We start from the raw sequence: 21,101 nt of genomic DNA on the forward strand, positions 1-21,101 counted from the left end.
AAGGCCCTGCTGGCCAGAGCTGAGGCAGTGGAGCCCCATCACATACTTTGGATGAGAGATTGCTGTGCAGCACAGGGTGATTGATACAGCATCTGAAAAGATGACAAAATAAACACCACTATCATATAAAGCTTTGCATGCAGGGTAGTCCTAAGCCCTGCAGTGGTGCTTTCTACTTCTAATAATTTGTCCCTCCTTTTTCTTAAGTTAGATTTTATTGCTTCCTGGCTTTGAAGTACTTTAGTACTCCACTTTAATGTTCTGATCTGCAGGTTTTATCTGGAGCATTATCAATTCTCTAGTTATCTCTCATTATCAGAGGCAAATTATGCTCGATATAAAAGAAATGCTGCTTTAGAGAAAAGAATAATGCCTCATATAAAGACAAAAATGGAAGCAATAAGTTAACTAGGAGCAGGATCAAGGCTGCTCTTCCCTGCTGGCAAGTTGCACAGCTGAGGTGGTTTTGTAAGAAGGAACTAAAGATGCTTATCTTACCTGAACGTCAGACAGAGGCTTTAGAGGAAAACAGAAATGCGGCAAGAAGAGCAATTCCTCATGGAGACAAAAAGCTTGCTTGGTGGGGGAAGGCAAGAAAAGGGATGGAAAGACATGTTAATATTGAAAATACAGAGAAGGAATCTGTGGAGTGCGATGGCCTGAGCCCTTTCCAGAAGCTAGTGCTCCAAAGTGGATAGTTGGATGTGGGTACTGGACAGCACGTAAGACTTCCATTTCCAGCTGCCCTGCAGCCCAAGGTTGAAATGATCCACTGTAGTGAGTGAGAAGCAAGAAAATAAACAACTGTTTCTTGCAGCATCTCTACTGCCTGCCAGAGCAGTCAAGTGTGTTGCCAGTGCTGCCAAGCTCACTTACAAAATGGCCAAGCCACAGGCACAGTTCCAGTGAGGCATGTAACAGTGGTGGGATTTTGGTGGTCAGCATCTATGTGGTACCAAAACTGAAAGCCAGGGAAAGGCTCCACAAACAGAGTAAACTAGTTTGCAGTGTATTGCTGGAGAACTTGTCTGTCTTTCTAGATGTCTTATGTGGGTATTGTCACGCTGCAAAAAGTAATAGATGTCAACTTGAACATCTATTCTTCAGGGATCTCTGCACCATTTTCTCACATTTCTGTCCCACAAAACCTGTGATTCAACAACAGTGTGGGTTTTTACAAGAATAGGGAGAGTTTACACAAGAAACTGCTTAATGCCAATAATTCAGCATGTTTTCATCACCCATAAGCTATAAGCACTATTTCTAAAAGCTCCTCTGCCTCTGATATCCCCTTCTCTTTTTCTCTACTTTTGTGCATACTAACTGGGAATATATTTTTAAGTTTTAAAAGGATTTTCACCCACATGAAAACAAGGTAATATGTCAGCTTACTGTGATAGCGATCTTACATTTTTGCAGACATTTACTTCTAGTTTAACAAAAAAAATGAACAGAGAAAAGCAAGATCTGAGCTTCCTCTGGAAAAATCTGAAATGCTAATTAAACAAAGATGCTTGAAGCTTTGTCCTGTACTTGTCTTTCTCAAAAACACAAGGGAAATTCACTGCCTGGGGAGGGGATTGGGAGGGAGGAAAAAAAAAGGATGTATGCGGAGAGTGTGTTGAACTCACGATTATACTGGTGACACATCATTGGAAATACATCCAGTGAATAACATGTTAAATTTCCAATAATGTTGGCACATTCTTTTTCATATACTTCAGAGTTATTGCTTCTTAGCTCCACCCTTCAGTGCAAGAGAAAGAATCTTACATACAAAGCATGTAAATCTGAGTTAAATTGTAGGCTGAACATCATTTGGGATGTGATCTGTCTGCAGATTTTGCTGTCTTTGGGAAGAATGGTCTGTCTGCAGTACCTGTTATTTTGGTGGCTGCACAAATAGTTTAGGAAGCTGAGCCAGAGCCACACAACATATCAGATGTGTTGTTTTCAGAAAATGAAGATATTTACTTTAGCCTCAAAGAATCATAGAATGGCTTAGGTTGGAGTGGACCATAAATGCTGTCTAATTCCAAACTGCTCCTATAGGTTGGGCTACAAACCACCTGTTCAGACTGCACAGAGCCCCATCCACCCTGGCCTTGGATGCCTCCAGGAGTAGGGCATGCACGGCTTCTCTGGGCTGCCTGTGCCAGTGCCTCATCATTCTCTGAGTAAAAAAATTCTGCCTGAATGCCTAACCTAAATCTCTTCTCTTTTTGTTTAAATCCATTCTCCCTTGTTCTATCACTATCAGATTGTCAGTCTCCTTCCTACTTTTAAGCTCCCCTCAAGTACTGGAAGGGAACAATGAGGTCTCCCTGGTGCTTTCTTCTCTCCAAGCTAAATGAGCCCAACTCCCTCAACTTTTCTTCACAGGAGAGGTGCTCCAGTCCCTTGATCATCTTCATGGCAGTTTCTATTTGAAACAAGTTTCTCAAAAAAGAGGCCTTCTTTTATGACCAAATTAAGATATACCCTTAATAAGATCCAGTCAGTAAGGGTGTGTCTGTGCCAGTTTCATGTTTCTCTTAGCTGTACCTAAACTCCATTGTAACCTTCTGAAAGTTGGTTGCATTGTATGATAAAGCAATCAGTGGTGACGTTAAAAGAATACCTTTGCAATACCTTAAGGATAACTACACAAGAATTTGAGCATTATGAACTTCTAGTGAATGCACAAGAAAGCCCAAGTAGGGCTTATATTTCACTGTTTGTATCTTCTTATAACTAAATTCTTATTCAAACAAATGTGTTGTCCAGGCATAATTGTTATTACTCTGCTTGTGTGGATTATTACATCGCCTTTCACAAGATGAATCAATTGAATAAAATGACTGGGGTTTGCTGACTGTGTTAATGAAGATGTGCTTCCAACAATCCTTAGAAATAGGCAGTGGTTACGTTAGCTCTGTAACCAGGAGGTATGCGAGCAGCTGCTCATAGGAGCACTTCCATTTAAACTTCCTGCAGGAGATCAGCTCTGATGAAGTGCAGCTAAATCAGGTAGCAAGCATGCAGCTTCAGTTCTGAATGCACAAAGCCATCTCAGAGGAGAGCAATTTGCACAGCCTTTCTTCATGTGTGCAACCCCACTGTTTTCACCATTTGTCTACAAAAGTAACAGCTCTCTTCCCCTTAGTAGTATGTTAGGCATTGAAGTGTATTAAGATGTTGAAGTTTCAAAGCCTCTTCTTTGATCTGGAGGCTTATGTCACATGGACTTTCAGTGGAACTGGAAGACTGGTGTCACTAAGGCAGCCTTGGGCATTGCAAGGGAGGACCCCTTTTTGCTAACTTGTGTAGAGTAGTCAATGTCACCTGAGTGACCAGTTTTACTTTTCATATGCTTACACATTTCTGATTCTCAAGGTGTGTTGCTTCTCAGTTTGCCTATGTATAGCTTTAGAGAATTGCCTTTTTTCTTTTTTAAACAAAGAGTGGCTGCTGATGAAAGGAATAAGAATCACAATTAAATTAAGCATAAAATGGCATTGTAGAATCATTGTTCAGCTTTGTTGCCTGAAAGAGGTTGGCTAAGGATTTTCACCAGTGGATGCTGTCAGTAATTCAAGTTGCTGCGATTGCATTAATGTGAACATAAGAAAGTCAGAAGCAGTTGTTTTTCTGCCATAAAGTAGTATTTCTTTCTGAGAGCATATAGCCAATAAAAATGTCAACTTTGTTATTCTCTGTGGAAAAGTAAAGCCTGTCTTTCATCACAGAAAACAATTTCTGTTTAAAAATTATCTGTGACAAATGTGATGAATTTGAGAATGTTTGGTGTGAAAGAATTTCCAGTGTTACAGAGAATGTTTCAGGACTGGTGAAAATGGAATTGGTTTTCAAGCATAAGGTCATGTTGTTGCTTGTAGCATTATTGTTGTCCTAAAAACAAACTCACTTTAATTAGAAGCTGGTCACTACTTGTGTAGCGGGGTGTCTTTTCCGTATGATGAGACATCCTGGTACACACAGATGTTCAGAAGAGATGAACCTATTACTGTTAAAGTTTTAGTTTATCAATTGGAAAGCTGCCATTTAATAAACTGTGTAGTACTTACCTCATTACTATGGTCGTGTGTGACCTGTGGGGTTTTTGAATGGGTGGAAGATTATTCCTCCTGTAGGCCAGTGCGGCAGTAAACCATGACTTTGTATTAGTTTAAAAATCTATTAGTGTGGTTGATTCTGTTATCTGCAGCACAGCAGCAGTGAAGATCTTTGCATTCTTCATTTTCATACAAAGTTTGTGTTTTTCTAATTTTATTTTCTCCTTTTTTATTTTTTTCATTATGGAAGCTTTTATGACTTCGTTTTTAAATGTGGCAGTTGTTATACCTTTATACTTCAGTTGTTCTGTGCTGGTCTCTTGTGTCTAATGGTACTAATTCTTGTTCCTGACAGGTATAAGTTTATCTATTCATGGGGCTGAAAAGCGTGTGCAAATCTGTCAGAGGAGGACTGCAGCAAGCTACCCAGTGTCACAGCGGCCGCCTGTGGTTAGGCACCCTTCATTCCCACAAGTCAGAAGGCCAATAAAGATGGAAGCCTCATCAGCTGGATCAAGTAATCCAACAGTCTCTGGTGGAAAAGCAAAAACCCACCAGCCAAGTAAGAGATTTGATGCAACAGCTTTTTCAGTTCCATTCCTTGTATGGTGTGTCATTGTGATGAGAAGTTGGTATCAATAGCATTAGATCACACTTGCATGAAGGTCACTCTGTTGATCATCAGAGCTGTAGACTGATGTTTTGTGTATGTTTTCTACATTTTTGATTGTTATAAATTTCACCAGGAGTAGCAAGAGTTGGGACAGCTGAAAGTAGGGAATGAAAGCATAAGTTTAAATCATTTAAAAAACAAACAAATAAACAAACAAACAAAAAACCATAAACCATGTTTTTGTATACTGCATCCTTTCTATAATCTTAATTTAAGCATGAGATGCTGGCAATGCTGTGAAGTCTACAGGCATTCCCATGGAACTCTGTATTTGGCACTAACAATGGTTTTGAACTAAAGATGTGACGCAATGCAGAGTGCAAACCAAAGTCATTCTGCCAGAATGAAAACAAATGTCTAAATCTGAAGGACATCTTGCAAACTGTGTTAACTGGTAAGCAAAATGAAACTTTTTGAAGGAAACCCGAGTCTCTTGGGAACTGTCAAGTTCTTAATGACATCATGAATTCAGTCCTTGTGTTAACTACCACAACTATTTTAGAAATATCTTTTCTTACAAAGGAGCAGTGCATTTGTGCAGTCCATGTTTGCTTTTTCAAGGTGAAAATTAAGCTCTCTAATTTCATTCCTAAGTAGAGTGAATTAAGACTGTCCATGAGCTCAGTGTGCTTCCATTACCCTGCAGACTTGAGGCATTCCTTATCTTTTGTACAAGTTGAGAGTTTAGATTATTTGGATTTACTATGTAGCTCTATATCCATGAGCTTCGCATACCTATACTATTCAGCTTCAATGATCTTTGTTAACATAGAGTAATTAAGAATTTACAGTGACTCAACCATTTGCTTTGTTTATTTCTGTTCTTCTGTTTGCCCTCTTTTTTTTTAGCTCCTGTGTTTTGTCTTTGAGGTACAGAAACTACTACTACAGATATGTTACCACTGCTCAATATATATTACAAAGATTGCAGCATGGTAAAATGTCAATTAAAAAAGACAGCACTGCAGCTTGTGAAACAAGCATATTGTTCGTGCACAATAGGTTATGCTAACCATATTCACTTTGAGCTGCTGTACTTTCCACACCTATATGTCAATAGACATGGCCTGTGCATTAGCAATAAATAATGCATAAGCAACATATGCTGGTGTTTGATTGAGAAAAAGATCCCTTTTTATGTAGACCTCAGAGGTTTTCTAAAATGGAGCTCATTAGTGAGCATCATTTGGATGATGCTTCTCTGAGGATTTTAGCTTTCAGCACAGTCATATGAGATTAGTTTTGTCAATCATATCCTGTGCTTTATACAATAACAGCATCCATGACCTTCAGAGAACATGCTCAGTGGCTTAGTTCAAGGAGGTGTTTTCTATCATGATCTTCACTGAAGTTAATAGGAGCTAATAGAACCTAGAGCCTTGAAGGCTGCAGACTTTTAAAAACAGGTTTTATGGCAGGAATCCTATCTTAGACAATTTACAGAGTCATTATTTCATCTGAAATTATTTGAATCTGTTTGTTTTATTCCTGTTTAAGAACACTAAATTTTTCTGTGTCTGTTCTGAATGACCACTGTTAAAGCTGTGTTCAAGTAGACTGTAAGAAAGATTGTGGTCAGTCAACAATGGTGATAAATGGAATTATTAGGAGAAAAAAAACAAAAAAAAATACAAAACTGAAATCAAATGTTGTTTGTTTCTATTCAGGAACTAACTCTAACTCTCAACTGCACAAATAATTTTCCTGGTGCACTAGCTGGCCAATGGCAGTACTTTATGAAATGCTGTACCTTATAAATAGTTGGGTATTTCAGAGTGACGATTATTCTGATGTATATAAATTATCCAGGCAAAATATCTTGCATGGTAAGGAATGACAAGGAAACACCTACTGGTTTCTAAAATGATGACGGAAGGCCAGTGCTGTCATTGGGGTCCAGTGACAATATTTTTTGTCAGTTTCTTGGCTTTTAACATAAATAGTACCTGATATAGAAGTCATAATCATTAAGGGAAGATGTGTGTTGCTTTTCACATGATTTTCTTGATTTTCGGATTCTCTTTTTTTTTATTCCTTATTCAATTGCACAATTTTTATTTATGCATGTAATTCTTGGGTATGAAATAAGAAAGAGGTAATGTCATTGCCCAGCAGAACAGTTGACTTTGGGAGGCAAGAAAAAATGCACAGAACTTGAAAGCGCTGCAATCAAAATTAAAGTAAAAGAGGAAATTATGTTTAATGAGCTTATTCACAACATAATGAACTTTGAATCATCAAGGAAGCTAGAACTGAGCCCTATAAAACTGATAATTTAATGTGCAAAAGATATCCTTTCCTCATCATAAAATGTGCACATGCTTGTCTGTGTTCAGTGTTCTTCAGAAGATCTGTGTTAGTTAGATGTGATTTGTTGGTTCAATCACACTCTTTGTTCTTTGCTGACTGGCAGGGCATATGGCATACATCTCCCTCAGATTAAAAGAATAAATTCCTGCAAATAATTCTGCCAGAAAGCTCTGTCATGCAAATATTTCTTGGCAGAGAATGCATGTAAGGCATGGGAGTGACTGATGTCAGCTCACCTGAAAATTTATGTTCCCATTGGCAGCAGTGCTGTTATCTTGCTTGTCCTTAGGGACGCAGCCTTTTTCAGTGTTTTCTGGTGGGTGTATAGAAGAACTTCCTCTCATGTGGAATGAAGCGTGGAAAAAGCAAGCAGATTTCAAATAAGTTTAACATTCCTTTCATTAATCTTATTTGTGCATTACAAAAAAATAAAAGATACACTCACAAGAAATGGCCCTATGCAGTTATACCTTGATTAATCTCTGGATACTTAACTTCTCTTTATTTAAAGAGAAATAAAGGTTCTAAACATTAGAATGCAAGTTGGATGCACCAAACAAAATTTTTCCTATGTCTGTTCTTCAGGTGTGAACTGGAAATAATCTTCTAAACATGGGGAGAGCTCTTTCTCCTGATTATTGGTGACTCGGTGCCTCTGCAAAGCTGCTATAGGGGAGAGCAGTTTGCTGCAATTACAGTGGGGACCCTTTGTTCCTGGGCTGAATGACAGGTTATCAGATGGTCATTATGGGTTACTTTGAATTTAAAGATAGAACTAGATAGTGCATGATGCAGAGCCTGAAATCTCCTGTCACTTTGCTTAGTCATTCAGCCCATTTCATTTATTACTTTCCTTTTCTTAGGGCAAAAACCAGTTAATCAAAAACACCTGCTCCTAATGAAAAAAATCTAGAGGATGAAGGATATTTTCCAATGCTCCCTCTTTTAATTTTTAATATATATATATATATATATATATATTATTGGTTTAGGCTCAAATTGCATTCTTCCTACATTTCAGTTTGTGCTGTACCTGACACACAAAAGTACTGATCCTGCCTGGGATGTCTGCATGCCCTCAATAAGGAACTTCAGAAATAATATTAGTAATTTTAAATGGTGGCTTTGAGGGTGCTCTACTTCTCTGGGAAGTATGTATTTTTAAACTCATCTCTTTTCAAAGACTTCTTTTTTTCCCCTTCCTGCTTTGATCAGCCTCCTGTTTGCTGTTGTAAAATGATCTTTCATTCACTCTTGCAATCAATTATATACGGTTACTTTAAAATCAGTGCAGCTCACCCTCAAATAACAGAGCTCCTGTTAGTTTACGTCATGCAGTTAGCTCACAAAAGCTGCAAACCCAGTCCCTCTGCATGTTCTCAATCATTTCACCCTTAAAGGGTTTCCTTGCAAAGGGGAACATATGGAATGGAACCAGTAGATGTGACTTTGCACCAAACAGGGAATACTGCTGATCCCAAGAAAAGGGCAAAGTGTCCTTAGACCAATGTACCATAATTGTCTTAAAACAATGAAGAATATTTTCAACGATACTAATCTTGCTGAAGAAAACAGGCGGACAATAGATTTAAATAAAACACAGATAAATAAAATGTTGCTGAGAAACTAGAGATCCATTTTGTTAAAAACAAAGAGTTTATCATTCAGGAAGCAGTCAAGGAGATCTTGAATAATTAGTCAATATGTTCCTGTAATGCTTGGCTAATGATTTTTTTTAGATACAATTCTAACTTAAGTAGGACTTGCTATTACATAAGCCTCTATTTCTAATATAAAATATGCTTCATATATCCCAGGGAAAGATTTTTGGCTGTCAAAAGATGGAACAAAACGATTCTGCTTTAGCAGAAATGTTTTTAAGGTCAGAACATGAATTTGTCTGTAATATAGCTGCTCAGTGATAATTTCCACAAAGGGTTTCTTGCCATCCAAAGGACAGCGAGACCTTTCCCTCAAGCCCAGTGCTTAATTCTTCAGACCTTTCTGTATTGACTTACTTGGACAAATAGATCAGTATAATAGAATAGGACAGAGCAGGATAGTTCACATGGACCTTCAAATATCAACAAGTCCGACTGCTACTAAGTGCATCTGTGTATCAGAACCCCACCAAAAATTCCTACTACTACAAGATGCAGATGTATCAGTCCTAAAAGGGATTGCATGAAACAAAACCTCATGGCTAACAGCAGGCGTAAGGGTAGCAGCAAAGCAAAGGTGGCCTCATCTTTGATCTGCTCCAAAAAAGGAACAAATTCCCTTTCAGATATGCAGACTATTGCCCTTCCCTGTGCTACAAGTGATTGAACATCTTAGAAAGCAGGTGTGTCCGTGTGCTGGATGACACTGTGAAGGCACACTGTTTGCTAGGTACATCCTTGGACTACCCAGTTCTAGACTGCGCTGTGCTATGTCCAGCAGAGCATGAAAGACATTTCTGAGATCTCTGTTATTGATATCATTCATGATGTTCATTTATAGTAAAAGGAGATAGCACCATGCTTATTACTTTATTTTGACCTTACCTTAGGGGAATACTTAGCATAGAAAAGGAATGTAGCACCTGTTATACTACGGCATGAAAAAGTATTCTGAACTTTGAGGAAACTGGAAGCTCTTTAAGGATCAATAGAAGCACACATACTTTAAAGACCCTTTATGCTGCCAAGATGCCTGAAAATGACGACCCTTGAGGTTCAGATGCTCTCCTACTGCTTGGAAAGGAGTCTGTGCTTGATTCTTGTTACTGAAAATAGTCCATTTTCAGCAGTCTGTCTGCTCTTCATAATTTCAGGACATCACAGGGCCCCATAAGAAGAACTCCCTGCATCAGGTTTAGGAACAGGATTCCTAAACCAGTTTGCAAGGTACCCTCGAAGACATTGAGAGATGTTGACAGCTATTAATCATTGTCTAGATGAAATCTTCCACTCCAGAAGTCTCTAAACCTGTTCAAGCTGGAAGAGACAAACTGGCAACAAATATGTGTAAGATACGGTCTTCAAGAAACATTTAGGAGTTGTACTAAAGGACATGGTTTAGTTGGGAAGCATTGGTGGTAGGTGGACAGTTGGACTGGATGATCTTGCAGGTCTTTTCCAACCTTGGTGATTATATGATGTGTCCTTATGCCGTTCATACTCCCCTTGTATAACATCTGCTGTCAGAAATAGGTTCCTGTGCTGGATACAACTCTGTTCTACTGTCCTGTATTTAGGAGAAGCCTTTTCATATTCTTATGCTATACTCATTCCTCAGCAGTCCTAGCGCAGCAAAAGTTCCTAAAATGCTTCAGCTACTGATGGCTTCTGAGGGAATGAATGGGAAGAATGTATTTAGACTGTGAAGGCAGTGATAGGGCATAGTATGATGGAAGTATATATATAATTGATTGTTGCATTAAACTCTACCATGGAGAGAAGCTAAATATCTTGATACTTCATGCTATAATTAAGTAAATCTTTGGTGCACTGAAGTTATCTATTAATTAGGTCACGCTTCTTACACCCATATAGCCAGCTTTTCTGCTTGTCTCATCAGTATACAGTTGACTTCAGAACTGGGCAAACTCTGCAATGAATGACTTACTCAGCTGGTGTTTTCTTTCTCTTCCCTTCCTCAGTTGCCTGCTAACAACTCCTGATATTGTTAAAGATTTATCATTCTTTACTAAAGGATTTATCATTCACAAGTAATTAGATTTTTCAAACACTGACAAATGTTTGAACATATGTGATAGTGATCTTTGATATGTCTTTGTATGCGCACTTGCAGTGTAAAAAGAAAGAGGCAGAACTAAAACATAATCATTCCTACTGCTATTTTAATACAAATGTGAGTAACAGTAAATGAGCTGAGCAATTCAGTTCATTTAGATCTCAGACTTCTTTCTAAATTCTCATTTGCAACGTGCAACTGTATAGCATTGTCTGTCTCTTCTTTGTTGCACAGAGTGGTTTGTGCCATTTTCAGACTGTCTCCTATGGATTCATATGCCACATATTGTGGCAACTAAAAAGATGAGATTTGGTCTCAGTAGAACACACTTTGTTTCCTTGTCTCCTTCCGTTATTGGCTAAGAGAAGTGCTTTTAGGGGGGGTAGTTCATTGTTCAATAATGTCCCTCTACTGATTGTGTAAGGATTTGCACAGGGGCCGTGTGTCAACAGGCAATTGGGAATACTAGGCATAGAAATATGTGGCATGGTATTCTGGTGGCTTCTGGTTGGGCATTTCAGTCCTTTCAGCTTTCAAAACATTCAATCATATACAAGAGAATAGTTGGAGAATAATGACAGAAGTTGTGTACTTTGGCACAACAGTTCAATTATTTGGCTGTGTGTATGTGTGGAAGATCTGGATCATCAGCTCTCCTGAGCTTTTATTCAGTCTGAACTGAAAGCTCAGGGCTAGCAGGATCCTGTCCCCATAGCCTGGTGTTCAGGCTGCATTGTCAGGAGAGATTTGGGTTTGTACTAAAGGCGACCCATCCATTTTTTCTATGATTGTCTGTTTAAAAGGAACAGGCAGCATGAGAGAGACAGAAGGAGAGAGCATGCAGACATCTCAGCTCTATCTAGTTAATTGGATAAGGGGATTTCTCTGCTTCTGACGTCACCTAAAGTAAATCATAGGGCAGAACCAACACTCTACTTTTAAAAAGTATTTTAGGCTGTGATAATACAGTAGTGTTAGATGTTTAGAAATTCTGTGTTCACTATTGCTGCTTCTGGCAGATAAGGAGAGAGTTTGTGTTAACATAATTAAATGTATTATATGCCTTACAGTGTATTGCAACGTAAAGGGAAGCTATTTTTCAGTTGCCTTTCAAAAATAATTCCGGTACTGTTAGTAGGATATGCTTGACATGACCATGTGCAGAGACAGCTATGACATAGGTTCTTCATGCTAAATTATTATTTGAATTTTAAAATTCATTTTCCTTGCATTATTTAGACTTTCCTATGTAAAATGAAGTAGCCATATGTATTGACTCCAGTACCTTTCAAAGTACAGTTAAAACTATACTGGGTGTATCTTAAGGGTCCATTTTGCTGTTCATACATATTTCTCTAATTTGAGCTACTTATTTTTACCTGTATAGGTCAGAGGATTTGCTTTGTACATCTACAAAACATAGTTCTGCAAGGAACTACAGGTACATATGTGCTGGCACTACCTAGCTGCCCCTTCAGAAACATGCTTTGAAGCTACATATTTACCTCTGCAGAAATTTCTAGAGCTGTAGACAAAACATTAGTTTGCACTTGCTGAGTTGATTGGAATTGGTGGAGGACAGAGAAGAAAGGCTGTAATTTCAGCAGGGAACTGAGTTAATTTCTGTTTTTACAATTGTTAAAAGTAGTAAAATTCTTCAAGAGACCCAACTGCCTCCATTCAATTCCTCCATGGAATTACCTCCATTCAAAATTATTAAGTAAATACGAACATTTCATTGTAGTTTGGGAAAGGGATCATTTGCTCCATCCAGCTTATTTGCATGTCCTTTATTTTGGTGCCAGATGCTGAAACGGTACATTTTTCTGTGCAGCCCAATTGCTTATGCTCAGTTTCAGGCTGCAGTGTGAGAGTGCCTGTGTGCAAACACAATTTGCACACCACAGTACATGTGTAAAATGTGCAGGCTTTGAAAGTGTGGCTCCAGGTATTTACTGAGCAAAAAAGTAGGTTTTGTTTTGTTTGGTTTTTTTTTGTTTCTGAAGCCCACATCTGACATGCTAGTTTTGCTAACTGGGTGTACTAGGTAATATGTGTATCAAGGCTCTCATCTAGCAAAATACCTCAGTATGTTCTTGATTTTAAGTAGCTGCAAAATCTCTGTCACTGCATTGGGAAACCTGGTTTAACATTGACATCATATTAACTACCTTGCTACTCAACTTGCTTGTATGAAACACGATATAATAAAATTCCAGTTTAGTAGAAGTCTTCTCATCCAGCCTGTGAAAAATGAAATGCCTTTTAAAAAATCTCCTGTTTTGTGGGCTTTTTAAAACTTGATTAGTAGAGACCCTTGAAAATAAATAAAGGAGAAAGTGTCCTACTTGTTCACCACTTTAAAGAGTACACTAAACTAAATGCTATAAGATAATTTAAAATACAACTTCAGGTGAACTAAAGTGGCTGAATAAGTGGAGAAAAGTCTTGTATCGACCTTTTAATAAAATGTCTTAAATTTTGATAAATTCAATAGTTACTTCACTTTTATCCATATTTGCTTATTTCTCATGTTTCCATGGGTCTTTGTCTGACATTCTCTTGGGTAATATTTCTTAGAGTGTCGTCAATGGGATCTAACATCAATAAAGCACAAATCAGTTAATGCAAGAAAGATGTGCTAAAGCCAACCGAAAGCAACAGCAACAACAGATACTTCCTTGGTTTGTTGTACTAAAAAACACTGGTAAGATAATGGATGCAAGAGAGTGGCCTGTCCAAACACCTGATGGTCTAAAATCTTTGTCCACCAGTAAATCAGGAATCACTGAGTTGGCCATTCCATGACCTATCACATAGGGGTTGTTTGTCTCTCAGGAAAAAAAAAATTGTGGCATTCCCTCTGCAAAGTGGTGGATCTGAGGATGTATTTGTATAAATTAATAAGTGGTAAGTTTTTAACAAGAAAATGAATGGTATCACTGGCAAAACTGTCCATTACTTACTTTTCTACTTTTGTCCTATTGTCTATGTGCCTTTTCCAGCAGCTGCAGTATTTTTCCTTAGTCTCTTGTATTCTCCGCTGGGGCTGAGCTTAGGCTGCCATCTCTGAGGCCGTCTGCAGATTTTCTCAGACTGCTATTACATGAATACTCAGCTGTCTCACTTAAGAAATTCTTTTTTGTTCTACATCATTAAATGCTGATTCCTGCTGCTATTGTGACAGATCTCTTCACAGGAATCTATAAGGGGAGCTGGCTCTGATTTAACAATGTGTCTTTGCTGTGGAACAAAAGAATATGCTGGGGCAAGAGTAATATAGTTTGAATTTATAATATTTTAGCATTGATAAATAAAGAAGTCTGAAAATGCTGAATGCTCATTTTGAGGTTTTTATTTCCATAAGGTGAAGTAGGGCCTTTAAAATAGAGTTGAGCAATTTGGTGTGCATGAATATAATTTGTAACACTTATCCAGGTGGTAGTCTTCTGGGGACCACTGACAGTTGGTCTCTCCCCATTCTATGCCTACAGTAAGTTAGAAAAAAATTCAGAAGACTGGCTTGTTATAGGCAGGATGCAGAAGAAAGAAAAAGGCTTCCATAAAAAGCTTGAGTGGTATCCACTAGTGAAGGCATAGAAATGGCCTAAATGACCTGACACTTTTTATTCTGAAGTCCTTCCTCAGGTGTCTCCAAGCTCCCTGCAGCTATCTGCTAGCTCTGTGTGACGGTTATTTAATAAAAACTGACTGTATGGAACAGGTTGCCCAGAGAGGTGGTGGATGCCCCATCCCTGCAGATATCCAAGGTCAGTCTGGAGGGTCTCTGATCACCCTAATATAGGTGTAGGTATTCCTGTTCATTGCAGGGGAGATGGGCTGTGTGACCTTTAAAGTCCTTTCTGACTCAAACAATTCTATGCATCTGTGATAGCTCCCTCTCTTTCTGGCTGCACTGGAGCACCCTGTAATTTAAGCCCATGTAGCCAAAAAATTTCTGTCTTGATGAGCAGTAGGTAATACTTACATGGAAAGGGTGTGTTTTGAAAAATTCCTGCTTTCCTTGCTCATGCTGAAAGAACACTGAAGCTTCATAGAGGGGCACATCTCATGCCTATTCACATGTGCAAACGAATTTGAAACTGTCACCTTGGCCAACGTTTTTAATGGTCCATAATGCTTTTAAAAGGACAACATAACATTTAAACTGACAGAATTACATGCCAGCACGACCTCCTTTGAAATAGACTGCAGTACTAGAGTGCTTCCAGACCGTAGCACACCAGCCTGCCATGTGAGACCCTATGGTGCCCTGTGGTGGAAAAAATGCTGTCCATGCTCTTTTTATCCTAATGGTTGTTTCCTGTCTTGAGCTTTTATTTGTCTTGTGTGGTCCGTGTGCTTTACTGTAGCCTGGCCATTTCTGTAGTGCTGTGTCATTTGCAACAAAATGTTTTGTCTGTCTTCATATTTTGGAGTTAATTTTGTAGATGAAGTGGTGAGGAGATGCTCATGGCATGGCAGCACATAATCGCCCAAATAAGGAACTCACTGATGGTGACTCTACATCATTCCTTATAGCAGAACCTGTTGTTTTATTCTATTTATCTTTACATCAGTTCTGGCTGTATCAAAAGCTGCCCGAAGAAAAATTGGTTCTGCTAGGGGAGAAAAGAATAGGTAACATTATTCCATGTGTATGTTCCCACACCAGAAAGCCTCTTGGCTGGATTTTTTATTTCACTGTCACAAACCCCATGAATCTCTTCGATTTCTTCAGAAGGAAGAGAAGATTTGCAGGTTAACCATTTGGAAACACAAATATGGATAAAACCAGATGCACAGAAGACAGATGTGGACTTTTCAGAAATACTTAATGCTATACAAGAAAGTAAGTTATTACTTGGATGTAAAAACAACTAGATGGTCAAATAAATCAATTGTGATATACTGAAATTACAACTACAAAGATTACTACATACGAATTAACCAACTGAATGATAAGTGAATACTTGTTACAAAAATCCATGAGAAAGTTCACTGAGCTATTGAAAGCCACTAAGATATCTTTTACTAAGATTTGGATTATTATGTACATAAGGATTCCAAAAGCATATATTTCCTATGCAGAAATGATGAGAAATATTGAGTCATGTTATTTAATCCATTCTTGACATTCTTGAATACCTCTGTGAATTATTATTGTCATATATATCCTTCCTTCATTCTGAGACCTAAGACTGGATTTGAAATTCCAGGTTTTTACTGAGTACTGGAATATATTCATATTTCTGCACAAGGTATATTTTGGGATCAGAAGTGATGAGCTTTTCCTGACAGCTTTAGCCACATTAAAGTGGCTATTTTTCTCTGCTACCTGCAGATGGAATTTATGGAGATAAGCTAACTTAAGTCAGTACTACAGGTTAGACACAAAATTCTGCGCTGTAAGTACATTTATAAGTGAATTCTACCCTATGTAGGGCAAGTATTTGGAAGTGATTCTTGGATATAATACGAATTGAAGTAAGCTTCAAAATTGTTCTAGCAATTTGAATATCATTTCAAAACTAAAAAGCATTACACAAAGAGTCTTCTAAGAATTAGCATTTTGATTTAAAGATGATTTTTGAGCCATCTGAAAAGGATGGGACTTTTACAGCCTTGGAGACAATGTTTTTTGTTTATCCAGAACAGACACAATTGCTGCTGTGAAATTAACCTCTGTAACATGCAGATACATTCTTTTCTGGAAAGATAGTTTTTAAAGTCTTGCTACACATCCAGAGGAGAGTCTTATCGACTGCAGTCCTGTGAACAGAGAACAATTACATTAAAATAAACTTAAATATTATTTCCAAGGTGGTTGCTGGGAATAGTAATGGTTACTTTTGTTCCCAGGTGTTGTTAGCATTGAATGAAAATTTTAGAAGGCTAATGATTTACTTTAAATAACCATATTTTTTACCATGAGTTTCTTGACCATTTTACTTTTCAGGAAACATGTTGTGTAAATTTAGCTAGCAGGTAACTCCTTCCATTTGGAAAATTCTAAATGTAATAACTCAATAGCAGAGGTTTGTTGTTGTTGTTGTTTTATGAATGATTAATTACTTAAACAATTTGCTCTGAAGCTACTTTATTTTTTCTGCCCTCCCGATTCTTTCTTAGACAGAGAATAAAGATAATTATTGCATTATGTATATGTGCTCTCATGTGAATATAAAAGAGCTGTTATAAAAGGGCTAAAAGTCACTTCTAATGATTCAAAACTAAATTCTGTGTTTGAGTACCACAATTCATGCTCGAGTCTTAAATGTGCATTTCCAAAATTTTCTTCTAAGTCTTTTACAATTTCCTCTTGACAGCTAATAATTCAGAAATTATCAGTAGTCTATAAGAGGCAGCACGGAAACTATCATTACTGGTCTTAAAATGGCTATAAACCTGCACTGTAGAGGATTGCACTGGATGTAAAACTGCCAAACGGGATGATGCACCTGCTCTACCCTGGGTCAAGGCCAAGCTGTAGGCCCTCAGGTGGACCCAGGTGGGCAGGAGGCATGGCTGAGCAGGTCAGGGCTGTGGGGAGCTGGAGCCCAGCCTTGATGTGGCCTGGCTCAAACAGGGACTGACGGGCCTCAGGGAGATGTGAGGACACGAGGCTGGAGCAGGTGGGAGAGCCCTGGGGCTATGGCCAAGGGTAGGCACAGCTGGGGGTGCCCTTGGTGCCCTGACAGAAGCTGGCAAAGGCTTTCATGGCTTTTTCCTAGTTATTGTTCTGAGAAGTTGGATGTCTTATGGAAAGGTGGTAAATAATTCTGTTTGTTTGTTTTTTTTAAAGCTATGATTTCAAAGCTTTTCTCATGAATTCCTATGATTTGCTTCTTTCCACTGCTAAGTTCTTAATTTTTGGCACCTTGAGCTTTGAGTATCTGTCTTCAGAAGGATAAGGGTGTAACTTTTGAGTTGCTGTCAGTCAGTCCAAAAGAGACTCTTGGTACCACTGAGATTTCACAGGAATTCTTGCTTAGAATTTTCGAGAGTTCTAAAATACTTGATTCTGCTACATTTGCATTGATATGATTTGTATTCACACATTTTTTGGAATTCCTCAAAGGATTCTGAATTTTCAACTCACCGATTTTAATTTTATTTTATTTTTTCCACAAAGTGGAACATGAGGGGGAAAATTGAACATGCATAATGAAGCTAATCTGAAACCATATGGGGGAGTTCTTCCTGTAGCAATATATGTGCTGCTCTGCATTGCTGTTAAATTTCATTGCCTAAAAAGATGTCACCATATACCAGTCTGCTTCTCAAGTGAACAGTCCAAAGCATGTATATAATAAAATTATTAGAAATCATTCTGTTAGGAATGTTTGATTATATATGTATTTATCATAGTCTGAAGGGAACGGAGAAAATGGAGCCCTGATTATGCCTTTAGTGGCAGTGTAGGAGTGCGTGCTCCTTTTCATTGCAGTAGAATAGCCAAGTTAGGTAAAAGCGACAGAAGAATTGCACTGGAAGTATCATTACCATTATTAAAGTGAAGCAAATGAGATTTGTGGGTTTTAAAATTATTGGGTTTTTTTTACATTTGTGGCACATTATTTTATTAGATAATATTGTTTGCTATCCAATGAGATATGGAGCAGAAAAATGTTCTTAGCAAATGTTTCAGCCCTATGTTTAGTGTCAGTGAGTGAAATAATAGGAGTGTATCTTCAAAAACAGAAACAACAAGGTAACTGAAGTATAAAGTATAAAGATCTCCACATTCTCACCAGTAGCATAGGTTACTGTGATTAGAAGAGGGTCATAGGCATGTTTGTCACAGACAAGGTAGTTCAGCATATTACTTCACTACTTATCCTATTTGTTGACGCTACCTACCAGCAATTACCTGTGCACTATTGATAGAAGTGGTTTTCCATTACTGGGAGTCCAAACTGGTCCTTGTAGCTTTACTAACCAGCTGAGATTTGCAGTTTCCACAATTTGCAGTCCCTACTGAGTTGGGCTGGATTTCAAAATAACCTTGAAATGAGATTTTGCATTCCTCACAAAACCTGAAAATAATCCAGTAATTCTGTGCTTGAAACTCCCAAACATGTTTGCCCACTTGCACACCAGTTTGTGTATCTCAGATGCCCACTTAAAAACACCTGTCTTGCTAGTCCAAGCTTTATTGGCACTCCAGGAAGCAGCAATTCTAGTATCTCAAAAGTCTCATCAGTTATACTGGGGCAGTCTTCACGTCAGGAAAAACAGCTAGTCAGGATAACATGGGGAGCATTAATTCTTCTTATCTGAACATATGTACACAAACTGGTGGTGATTTACATCTAGATTATCATCTCATGAGATAGAAAATCCCACTCCAAAGTTGCTAAACTCAAGGATTAGTGTGTTATCCTGAAAACATTTAATCTGGCACAAAAATTCCTATCTTTATGTTGCCTAAATGGAGAATACACTGTTAAAAGCATTATAAATTCTGAATTCCAGTTGAAAAATACACTGTTCATGTTGGTTCATTAGCTTTGTTTGTATTGTGGATTATTTGGATGTCATTTGGATTTCTGTTGCTGCTGAAATTATTAGTGGCTTCATAAGCTAAAGTACTGTGATATAAAATGCAAGGTATGTTGTCAACATTGTCCTTGTTATGTGTGTGAAAATGAAGAATTCTTGAAGCTTTCAATAGGGTCACTTGCAGACTTTGGATACTATCCAAGGCAAGTGCAAAAGTGCAGCAATGCTCACAGTGGACAGGAAAATAATAATATATGTAAACTGTAGCATAGATGCATGATCAGGACATGAAAAAATCTTTCCCTGGCTTGTGATAGTGAAGAACAGGTAACCTACAGAGTCTGTTGCATTGGAGATTAAAAGAAAAAAGATTCCTTAAACTAGGTCATAGCCCGCTGAGGAAGGTAAGGGTGGAAAGGAGGTCACATAGCACTTACGATGGTTGGGAAGCAGTTAATGGCCTTTAATTTATGGCAGCTATTGACACTCCACAGTGGAGGAATGCATTTTTACACCTGCAGCCAGTAGTTAGAAATGGAGAAATGTTGCCATTAGCAATTAGAGATTTTGGCTGTTTCCTGTTTAATATAAATTCACATCAACAGGAGTGACAACTGCCTGTCACCTATTTGGGGGAACTGCAGGGAAGCCAAAGAGCTAGGGGTATATTGTACAGCAGATAAATGAGTCCAAAATTCAGTTAGATTTGCAAAACATAAGGAATAGTGGGCTAGACAAATTTCTGCCAGGAATGACAGTCATTTGACCCTGCCTTAGTCAGGGGAAGAGGCTCAGCAGCTGCCTCAAAGGGGTCCCTTCCAACACAACTCTTCTGTCATAATTCTGGGTTTTGCCTACCAAACATAAGGGTAGAGAGGTGAATGAAACCTTTGTGTAGCTGAGGCTTGATCCTCAGCAAAGATATCTTTCTTCTCCCCACATGCAGCTCTTCACCACCCTTTCACCCAACATCAGCAGCTTTGGAGTGCAGTAATAGACATGGCTGGCTGCAGCCTGCCTGCTCCACATCTCCCATTCCCATGTCATCTATCCAGCAGCCCCTTAGTCTCTGAAACCAATAGCCTTTATGTGGTATTGTAGAAGTGCAAAGACTCTCTGCCCACAGCTTCCCATTGCATTTGACTTCAACTTTGAGTACAGTGCCAGCATTTAACACATTCCAAGTCTTCCACTGCTTTTATTTTAGTTACTAGAAAATTATCATGACACAACACTGCCGAGGTGGTCAAACAGAGTTACCCTGAGCACTGTCTGGTGCCTCTCCCCATGTACACCAGTGTCTTGGACCTGAGACCCACTGACAGACTCCAAAGACAGGGGAATGTGTTCCAGGACCTTATGTCTCCTCGCTTTTTTATCAAGTTGGGTTTAATATAGCATGACTGGAGGCTGGTCAGTCAGTAAATCTGGGTATGTTAGCATTATATATATCAAAAGGTACCAAATTTTTTGAAAGTTATCATTAGCCCAGGCTCATATATTCAGCATCTTTCAAGTAGCAGTACTTATTTGAGGTCTTTTGCCACAGATCTGTACAACTTTTAACTTGATATTTTGTGTAATAGGTTAAAAATACCTTCCTCATTGAAAGCAATGTTTTGTGGCTGTGATAAAGAAAGCAGTCCTTTAAGCCACTTATCCCAAGAGAAGCCAAGGAGATGATAGCTAACAAATGTTTTATTGTGACAGATGATTACTTATTTAAGAGCAGAGAGGTATTGTGATATCCTAAATCTTCTCCAGTGCTCGTCAGAAGATTTTAATCTTAACACTGTAGATACACCAGAACTAAAAAGTGG

At 38.3% G+C, this 21,101-nt stretch overlaps 1 protein-coding gene across 6 annotated transcripts in view; it reads left to right on the forward strand.

The window, feature by feature from the left end:
* ANO4 (anoctamin 4) overlaps positions 1–21,101 on the forward strand; it is a 162,167-nt gene that overhangs the window by 50,236 nt on the left and 90,830 nt on the right. For 4 of the 6 annotated variants that reach the window (XM_015859164.2, XM_015859160.2, XM_015859172.2 and 1 more), the window contains exons 2-3: positions 4,411–4,617; positions 15,518–15,628. In XM_015859164.2, coding sequence (XP_015714650.1) covers positions 4,548–4,617; positions 15,518–15,628 — 181 coding nt within the window. In that variant the 5' untranslated portion in view covers positions 4,411–4,547. The remainder of the gene's footprint in view (positions 1–4,410; positions 4,618–15,517; positions 15,629–21,101) is intronic. The other 2 variants (XM_015859194.2, XM_015859183.2) reach the window with 1 other exon arrangement.

The sequence above is a fragment of the Coturnix japonica genome, chromosome 1 (genome assembly GCF_001577835.2).
Source record: "Coturnix japonica isolate 7356 chromosome 1, Coturnix japonica 2.1, whole genome shotgun sequence".
NCBI classification, from domain to species: Eukaryota; Metazoa; Chordata; class Aves; order Galliformes; family Phasianidae; genus Coturnix; species Coturnix japonica.